This window comes from Cervus elaphus, chromosome 10, assembly GCF_910594005.1.
Source record: "Cervus elaphus chromosome 10, mCerEla1.1, whole genome shotgun sequence".
Lineage (NCBI taxonomy): Eukaryota > Metazoa > Chordata > Mammalia > Artiodactyla > Cervidae > Cervus > Cervus elaphus.
In genome coordinates this window covers 42,119,586-42,129,518 of record NC_057824.1, presented here as the reverse complement: position 1 = coordinate 42,129,518, position 9,933 = coordinate 42,119,586, and the positions used below count along the sequence as shown (strand labels likewise).

The following is a 9,933-nucleotide window of genomic DNA, read 5'->3' as shown; positions in this document are numbered from 1 at the left end:
AACCTCTGGGAGCCCAGACTCCAACCTCCTCGCTTCAGCCCCAGTGGATAAACCCGGCTTCTTAAGGTAGACCTCCCTCCACAGGTGAGGGAAGACTCAGAAGCTTTCGGGTCAAACTTGCAGGACCAGAACTCAGTACATAACTAGCAGCCTCCGACATCACCCCACCCTGCAATCCAAGGCACCTGATTTTACCAGCGGACACTCACGATTGCAGACGAGTCCTAGCCTCTCCCTCCTCCATCAGAGCTCAAGAGGAATGTCAACTTTCACATAGTTCAATGGGCCCAATCACTGCTCAAGTTGCCCGATTAACCTTGAACTTTTCCAGGGACCAAAGTAGGGAGGGTGTGACTAGGACAGTAGGCGGGGCTTGTGGGCTCAGCTCTGGTCTCGTTTCTCTCAACTGACCCCCAAGTGCTAGACTCGACGCCACCACCGCATTCCCTGCATGGAAGGGATCTAAGTAAGCGGGCTGACTCCAGGCCTCCACAACTGTAACATTTATCATCTGTCTCTGCTGCTGACTAATGTAAGTCGCTCAGTCGTGTCTGACTCTTTGTGACTCCATGGACTGTAACCAGATAGGCTCCTCTGTCCATGGAATTCACCAGGCAAGAATACTGGAGTGGGCAGCCATTCCCTTCTCCAGGGAATATTCCTGACCCAGGGATTGAACCTGGGTCTCCCACACTGCAGGCAGATGCTGTAGGCTCCACATATTTTGATTCACTGAATCTTCACAACTCTAGGAAGTAAACGCTATTACTCCTCACTTTTACAGATGAAAAAATGGAGGCAGAAGAGTATAAATTAAATTTGCCCAAGGCTTTCCAAGAGAAAAGTTGGCAGTGCCAGAATTTGAACCCAGACAATCCAATTCCTGATCCTAAACCCAAACTCCTAAACACAAGGTCCTATTGCCTCCCCACATGCTACTATCTGTTCACAATCTGGTCACTGTGATTGCTCGCACTAGAACAGTGCTTTTATTTTTTTTTTTCCATTTATTTTTATTAGTTGGAGGCTAATTACTTTATAATATTGTAGTGCTTTTAAAATAGCAGGCTGCCTTCCTTGAAGTTGGCCGTGCAATCGATTTAGTGGTTAAGCCCAGTTTTTCAATTAGATAGAAGAAACTAAAAATGTTAATTAGCAATGCATGTCCTATGTGATAAGCGTGGTTTTCATTTCATGAAATGTGTTATATACACTTTCTTTGCAGATCAGTTCTCATCAGATGATAGGAACCTACTACAAGGGCAATACCGCTGTTGACAAAGACTAGAGCTTGGAGATCTCTCTGCTTTGCTAGTTCTCACCTACCAAACCAGAGGTGACCCACCAGCCTCACTCTTGGACACCAGCCCCCCCCCACACATCATTATAATGGTTACAGAGCACCATATACTGTTCCATTGTTAACCTGCTCCGTCCTCACTGTATTCAAGTGGCTACTGTTATCCTTACTTTACAGATGGGAAATGGACACAGGTTAAGCCATTCAGACTAAGTTACATGGCCCGCTGTGAATTGGGGCCAGAGCTCAGACCTGCCACGCTGACTCTGAGAACACCCTGCATGGACCAGACGGCGGTAAGACATCTCCCTACAGAGACTGCGGGGTCACCCCGGCAGCAGCCTGGAGGCATCTTGTCCTCCGGTGGGAAGACAGATCCCTGTGGGACCCCATTCTCCACCCATCATAAGCCAGGGCCCTAAAAAAAAAAAAAATAAGCCAGGGGTCTGGGAGCACTCTCTGCCCTCTGCCTGGAATGCCCCAGGCCAGCACTCGCCGCTCTGTGTGTGACTTCAAAGTGTACCTCTTTTCAAGATGCCTCCTGTGATCACCGCATCTGAGGCATCACAGCCCTCATCCTCTGTCCCAAGAACCCTTACCTCATCCCTAGCTGCCATTACATCAGAAATATATTTCTGTGTTTATGCACTGTCTCCCCCACCAGAAGGAAGCACCCAGAGGGCAAGCATTTTGTCTGTGGGCTGCTGCGCCTCTAGTTCCTAGATGGACGACAGCGCTTAAGAACCCCAGAAAGACGTGCTATTGGGTGAGCAAGAGTCTGGAGTAAAGAGGGTGAGTAACATGAAAAGCAAAACCTCATCTCCTTACCCCCTGGACAAGGCACTAGCAACTTGCCGTCTGTTCTTGCAATGGTCAGACCACCGCTGTTCATCCACCAGCAACACCTAGCGCAGTATAAGGGGTTTGGGGCCTACAGAGGGGAAAACAGATGGGCAGGGAAGGTTTGTTCAAGACAGGAAATAAGTTCACGAGCTGGACCCGACTCCGCAGTGCACCTTGGGTCTGTGCATTCACTCTGCTTCTCCCGAAATCTGCAGAGATGGTCCTGTGTGTCTGAGACTCACCGACAAGGAGATGCTTATAAAGCACCATCTCTAATGGACTTGTGGAACTGGGTCTATGTCAGATTTTACAGATGATAAGAGAAGGAAGATGCAGGCTGTTATTCTCCAAGGGCTTCTGCACGTGATGGAGAGAGAACGCCACACCCGAACCTCCGAGTCCGAGGAGGTAGCAGCGAGTGGCAGAAGGCATGGCGAGTTGTGCTCCACCCACTAGAGAGAGAAGGCAGGACCAGGCGAGGGCGGTGGAGACGAGAGCCCACTGAGGGGTCCCGTTCCCACCAGGGCACCTGGAGGCTGACCCCCTCACTGCCTGGCACCTGCGTGGGATTGAGGGAGGGAAGACCCATAAAGCCCCAGCCTCCCGGGAAAAGGGAAGAATTCACATCAATGAACACCCTGCCCTTTACAAATAACTACAGGTTAACTGCGGAGAATGCCTTTCCTGACAAAGCAGGCCTGGCCTGTGTGGTAGCTCTGTTCCGGGGAGTCAGGGCCGGCCCTGGTACCGCGGGCTGAGACCACACCAAGAGCGCGTGAACCGAGAAGGGTGTCTGTAAACCCCCTCCCCATTCACACGCTCCTACTGCCCTGTATCTCTTCCTCCTTCCGGGCAGGAGTTGGGTCAGGTCTGCGAGCACTTGTGAGTCCAGTGCATTAAGGTTCTGTACTCTTGGGGAGAAGACCTGGGTGCTTGGCGGAGCCAGCTTGGTAGGAAATAGTGCCCGCCCCTCATCCTGACGACAGGTGACACTTAAGAACAGCTTGCAAACATCCCCACTGACTTATCATGTATGTTCTCCCCTCAGAAAACACCCAGCAGACAGGAGGAAATGGAGACACAGCGAATAAATTCAGATGTTTTATTCTGGAAAGCACATGTGCACAGAGTTTCAACACAGAAAATTAACCTGGGAGTAAATGCCGGAACAGATCGGCTACCGACCATCATGCAGCAAGGTGAGTGACACGGACCCGCTGGCCCTCGGAACCCCACAGTGCCTGCAGGAGGGTGAAAAACCAGGAGGCTGAACACCTACACACTGCCCAAGAGAACGCAACAGAAGTGGCAGGTTCCTAATGACGAGAAAAACTTACAAATAGAATCAAAACTGATTCAAGTCATACAGTGAAAGGACAAAAGGAAAAGGGAAAGAGATCAATATGATCTGAAACAACTGTTTTAATAGTAAGTTGCTGACCTTTTGTTGGACTCCAGTCCAAGACGCCTGAGGACGGGCCAGTGCTTCTGCACAGGGTCGCCCCTGGAGGGGAGACAGGCCCTGTCTACGACCCTCTGCTCATCCTGAGGGCCCCGCCCGCCCAGTGAGCGACACGGAGGACAGGGCCTGGTCTGTCAGCGCCCGGATAGTAACGGGTCCTCTGGACTTGCTGAGGGTCGGCGGATCCAGCACCCCTGGCATCCCCAGCCTTCCTCTGTACATCGGACTGGGCTTCTGTAAGATCTGAGATCACCTGCGAGGGGAGAATGCTGGGTTTCAAAGAGTGTGTCCTGGCCTCGCGACAAGTCATACTGTCCAGGCATTTTTGGCACTTTCTTTCCTTGTGCCTAACAGAGTCCCTCCTCCCCTGCCAGCAGATGCCAGCCAGTCCCTGTAATTAACACAAGGGTCAGTAACATTAGCAACAAGCTGGACCCAACGAACCAGTGAAACTGACTTTTTTCACCTGTCTTCCTTTTATATTACTCTGCCAGTTAATAATCTATTCCTGTAACTCTACTTCCTTGGGATTTTATTAATTCAGTAGCAGCTTCATCTAAAATCTGTTGGTCTTAATGATACTGATGTTTCTAAAGGCCAAGCAAATGGCTCTTTCTCAATCTTGTCTCGTAAGAGTCTCAAAGTCTCTAAAGAGAAAACTAAATTAACTGATTAGCTATGCATCAGGTAAGCAACTCATATCATTAAAAAAAAAAACCGGATAGACAAGTCTGATTACTGTGCTTGAAATGTACTAAAAGAAAAAAAAAAAAAGTATTAACATATCAAGTTACTATGATGATTATTTTAATAACCTTCAGTAAAAGCCCACAAATGTTTTCCATTCAAGAATGCCTGGGATTTAAAAAACAAACAAACAAACAAAAAAAACTGGGGATAAAATGTTCTAGGCCAATATATTTCAGACTGCAGGGCTGGTTCTAATTTAGAACTGACTACAGACCCGGAGTTAAGGGATAGAAGTGCTGACGGTCACACCCAAGACTGTTAACTGCCCTTTTGCTCTATCACTGCGTCGGAGAACTTTCAGAAATCATTAATGACTGTGAGTTAGTAAGGCAAAAAGCTGTGAAGAAAAACGGTAATAAGAACACAAGTGATAAAGAGCTAGAAAAGATGCACAACCGTTTTAAAATGAAGATGGCTTGGAAGGAAAAAGGGATAAGAGAATTAGATCATCCAAAAAGAAAAAAAAATGCTTTTGGTTTTCCTGATAAATGGCAAATCAGAATCATTTTCCCTCAGATTTCACAGCCAACGTTTTCTTAATGTTGTATCTTCAAGTTGCCATTTCCTTCCAAGTATGTTAACTGCATAAAAATGAAACACCCGGGAAACACCCGGGAAAGAAAAATCTCCTCCCTTCTCAAAGAAAACGAGAGACCCTTTCATGACTATTAGACCGAACCATCGCCCCTCCTTCCCATACTGTCACTTGCATTTCAGAGAAGAGAACGGCTAGAGCCACTTGTGCTTCATTTTTGAAGCCCTCTGGAGCAAGGAAGCTGTTTCAACTTTTGTAACGGAGGTAAGGGACAACAGAGAAGAAAAAGGACAGTGGAACACTCTGAGCCAGCTCAACTCAAACAGGACCAAGCTCCTCGCTGTCCATGGAACATGGAACATGTGGAAAATGAAACTTTGATCTTTACCAAGTAAGTGACTTTTAAATATTTAACTTTTTACTCAAGATAAAAGCACGAATCTCTCCTAACTAGTATTAAAATGTGACTATTTTTTCTTCAAAGGGGAAAAGAGGTGGATTAAAAAAAAAGGTCTGTCTCCTTGCAAGCAAAACAGAGAAAAAGGTATTATTGTTGTTACTATAATTATTAAGCCACAGACACATAAAATCCACAAACTGGATTGGGGTGGCTTTGGAAATGCAGTATCATATCAAAGGGGCAGACTGTTTTGAACATTCTGTACAGATCGGGCTGAACAAGAACCAAAGCAAACCTCCCCCACAGCGGTGACACGCCTCAGGCCCCGGGAAAGACAGCATGGCCTGCCCCGGCAGCGAGGTTGCGAATCCTCTCGGGCACCGCGTGGGTCATCCCGCCGAGTCTGCAGGTGAGGCCGAAGGGTTCTGGCGGCACCCAGTGCGAAGCACGTGCATCACTGGACCAATTTCTGAATGGACTTTTATAAATATATACAAATCAGTTACAGGCACTTGAAATGTCTTTGGCTGGAATAACCCAACATTGCAAGATAATGTATTCACAGACTGTCCAGGCCCAGGCTGGCTTCAGCAGGCGATGATTATGGTTCTTTCGGTCTCCCTTGGCAAACGGCAGCTGTGGGATTAGGCGTCTGCCAAAGCCACCTAGGAGAGAGCAAGACGGCCAACGGGTCACGCAGCGACGCCCAGGTAACTCAGCCCCACCAGCTCTCCTACTGAGGCCCTGGGCCCAGCCCCAAACCCAGGGAGTCACACGCATGCATCTGCCAGACAGGGGAATGATTAAAGCGCTAAAAAGATCAAGCTCATCTAGGAGGTAATGAATAGAAGTCGGCTGATCTCAGGAAGCGCCGTGCTGAGATGGGCCAAGTGTCAGCACCCTGGGAGGTGACCAGCACGCTGACCCACGTGGAAGGCGGCGGCCCTCGGGGTTAGCTGTTCTCCAGCGGGGAGCTGTTTTTAATACATAATTTTTTAAAGTAGGTTTTTAATTATTTTATTTGGCTGGACCAGGGCTCAGTGGCAGCATGTGGGATCTAGTTCCCTGATCAGGGATCGAACCCAGACCCCCTGCACTGGGAGTGCAGTCTTAGCCACTGGACCACCAGGGAAGTCCCTACTACATAATTTGTTAACCATCTAATTTTCATTTTGCTTGTTTTGTTTTTTGGCCACACGGTGTAGCATGTGGGGTCTTAGTTCCCCGACCAGAACACTGGAAGGACAGAGTCCCAGCCGCTGGACCCAGGGAAGTCCCTCCAGTGGAGATATGAGAACGTTTTTTTCCCACCAAAGACGGGTATATGGTTGAAAATGCAACACCATGTTATAGGCTGAGGGGCAACGGCTGCTGAGAGACAGGAACTAATTTCCCCAGAGAAAAGGAATCACCACAGTAAGTGGAAATAGGACTAACTGGGACTTTACCCAGAGACCTCCAGAGCAGTCCCGGGCCAGACCCCACCCACTGCTCACCTTCTCGGGACAGAATTCAGGATTGCTCTGACGCAGTTTGCTGGGTCTGCCTTTGATAACCGCGTAACAAAACATCGTTATCACCATCACGAAGAGGAAGTAACTGGTGTGCATGAGGTGCAAGTTTATTAACGAGCGGTCATCCTAAACAGAGAGAGCCAACCAGAGATGTCCGCACTGAGTCACTGAGATTTTAAAGGTGGTTTCCTGAAATCAGGGGGCACAACCTCTAGGCTTGCCTCAACGTTCCTTCTCACATGGGAACCGAAGGTTCTCCTCCTATCTTCTCAAGGAGGAAAGCTGGAGCTCACGATGTTCCAGACACCCACCCACACCCTCCCTTCCTAAACTGGTACTCTGCTCAAATTCCCCCCGGAGCCTTTAACCCCTGCCCTTCCCTTTCTTTTTGTTCTCACAGCCCTCAAGCTGCACGGCTGACCCCCCAAGTCTGTGTTCCTAACCCCTAGCTACTCCTCCCCAGAGAGGCTGCAGCCGTTCCCCACGTGGATGAGCCCCTGGCTGGAAACGCCAGCCGTGACTCACGCCTTTGATCCCCACAGGCGCCCGGCCACAGGCCCGGCCAGCTGTTGAGATCCCAGCCAGGCCTCCACTCCTGTTCCTTCTCACAGCTCCAGGCCTCAGGCTCCATCCCACTTCGTGTATCGGGGGGTAGACCAGTCTCCCTGACACACTGCTTTACAAACTCCCTACAGCCCAGATGCAGGCCGCGCTGGCCGCCTCCTCCAGGGAGACCGAAACGCCTCAGTGGGGCCCCGAGGGCCTCGGGAACCGGCCCCTGCCCACCACACAGTCTCGGCTCCACTGCGCGCTCCTGCAGGCCCTGCTATTCCAATGCCCACAACTCGATACAAGTGAGACATAAGGAAAGAGAGGGACCAGGCAAAAAGAGAAGAAATCCACCTGGCAGGTACTGACAGAAGAGAAGAACATTCACAAAAATTCAGTGCAGTCTTTTAAAAGTGGGCTCCAGTCTGAGGAGCAAACAAAATCGGCAAATCACCCACCAGCTCAGAGGACAGGGCCTTCCCTCTGTCTTCTCTTTGTAAAGTCAAAGCCCATCCAGGCATCAGTATTTAGCTAGAGTCCCCTCCTCCTATTTTCGTCTGCCTCTGAATCCCACACTATGTACTGCTCCTGCCGCCACTAACCACAGATGCTTCAGCGAGGGGCGTGTGCAAGAGGAAGGCTGGCCAGCCTCTCCTGCAGCCCCTCTGAGTTAGCACACAGCTGCAATCAATACGTAACTGCTGTTGGACAAAGTGGAAAATGAAGAACAGACGCAAAGGGGCGGCGTATCTTGGCAAGTCTCCAGCTCCCCTAGCCTGGTCTCCCCACCCGGCGGGACATCGAGAATGGCAGGAGCTAAGCTAACCCAAGGACAGAGGTAAGCGGGGTCTGCTCTAACGGTTTCTGGACACACACGGACACACAGGATTCTTCTCACTTACGTCTGGAACAATAACTGTAAGCTTGGGGTTTAAAGCATGGTAGACTTTTCCAATGGCCCCCTTGTAACACCAGAAAGGGTTGTAGTCTTGAGCGTATTTTGTGTTGGCATCCCTGGCCGTGGTGAAGATCTTATACCAGAGCGTGGCGTTGCTGTAGGTGTCAGGAACACAGTGCGGCGGCTGTCTGCAGGAGAAGGGGGCGAGACACGGCGCTGAGCAGGCCTCACGTGGGGAAGGAGAAATCGGAGACAGCCATATTTTCTTGAGATAAGGCCTATTATGTTTTTGGTTCAGTGATTTTTTTTTAATTAATGAACACAACAGAATAAGAACTAGGCATCGATACTTGAGAGTTTGGGTGTTAGAACTTTGCTTTCAGAATTCAATCCTAGGTCCTCTCACCAGAAAGCAGTCACTCCTTTTAAGCCCATTTTCTCAAATAAGCTAAACTTTCAGTCACCACTGGAAGTTTTCCATACAAACTTCTCTATCAGCTGTTACAACCAACAGCAAATAATACTGAACTTGGCCTACAAACCTCCAAACATCTAAAACAGATTAATCCCAGGACAATTATTTGAAAAAGACTCACCCTAACATCCTTAAACAGGCTCTGCCTTGTGTATTTCATGTATTTATAGATCATTACCTCCTTTACAGAGAAAGCAGAGGCAAGAACAGCCTTAAAGGCAAAGCGGTTAACACTGACAGGTGCTCAAAAAAAAAAAAAAAAAAAATTAAGCAGAAGTTTCAGCAACAGTAACTGTTTCATGGAAAATAAGGTTCAATTTATACTATCAATTTAAAAAATAACTCTTCCTGGATAATGGAGATGAACAAAATACTGTTCAAAAGTCGTCATTATGGTCACAGGATCAGCTCTTACACATCTTTCCTGTGGCTTCTGCTACCAACAGGAAAGGAAGTCTAAAACCTGCAAACACAACCAGATGCTTTTATGACGTTACTGAAACACTAACCCTCTGATATTTATATGCAGAAGTTTTACCTCAGAAAAGCAAGTTAAACTGAAATAATCCTATAGACAAGTCCCAGCGATGACAATTCTACAAGGTAACGTGATGCCAGCTGTCCTGAGAATTTGCTGCTAAAGCATTCTAGTCAAGTTCATGGTAAACAGCCTCTCACATATGTCCATGGGGGTCAGGGAGCACTTACACGGTGACGGGGAACACGCCGGGGTGAGCTGTGAGGGTCATGCAGGCTGTGAACACCACCTGTTCACAATGCCCGTGAAGGGCACAGTCGTCCGAGCTCCAGGATGTGGGCAGGGTGAAGGTAATATTTATCTCCTCCTGGGCTTCCCTGCCTGGAAAAAAAATCAGTGTTTAGGTAAATAAGGCAAGAAATCTTCCATTTATGATTCTCTGGGATTTGACTGAATCCTGAAATCAAACCCACCCAGGAATCCCATCAACCCAGAGAGGTGGGACCCCTGCCTTTGCGGGGGTTTCAGGAATAACAGTGGTTGTTCCGAGCCAGACTCTGAGGCCTGCTGAGCCGGCAGACCCAGCCAGGCCGCTCTCAGCCGCCGCCTGGAGAGGCCACGCCAGGGCCCGGCCACGCCCGAGGGGGACGGCTGGGGCTGTGTGAGTCCTCACCGCGGGCACAGCGCTCAGCGCTGCCACTCTGCTTCTGTATGTGCTACTTCACTCGG

General features: G+C 49.1%; 1 protein-coding gene and 1 long non-coding RNA gene across 2 annotated transcripts in view; one reads left to right on the top strand and one right to left on the bottom strand.

Annotated features, from left to right (window-relative positions):
- Positions 1-1,119: 1,119 nt before the first annotated feature.
- On the top strand, positions 1,120-4,390 carry LOC122701686. Its single transcript, XR_006343104.1, has 3 exons — positions 1,120-1,596; positions 1,965-2,092; positions 3,192-4,390. It is a non-coding gene; the product is annotated as an uncharacterized LOC122701686 (long non-coding RNA).
- The window catches only part of TMEM248 (transmembrane protein 248), a 26,436-nt gene continuing 19,734 nt past the window's right edge, over positions 3,232-9,933 (bottom strand). The window contains exons 4-7 of the mRNA XM_043914896.1: positions 9,435-9,585; positions 8,256-8,439; positions 6,787-6,930; positions 3,232-5,955 (exon numbers count right to left, since the gene is read on the bottom strand). Of these exons, the coding sequence (XP_043770831.1) occupies positions 5,935-5,955; positions 6,787-6,930; positions 8,256-8,439; positions 9,435-9,585 (500 nt within the window). The 3' untranslated portion in view covers positions 3,232-5,934. The remainder of the gene's footprint in view (positions 5,956-6,786; positions 6,931-8,255; positions 8,440-9,434; positions 9,586-9,933) is intronic.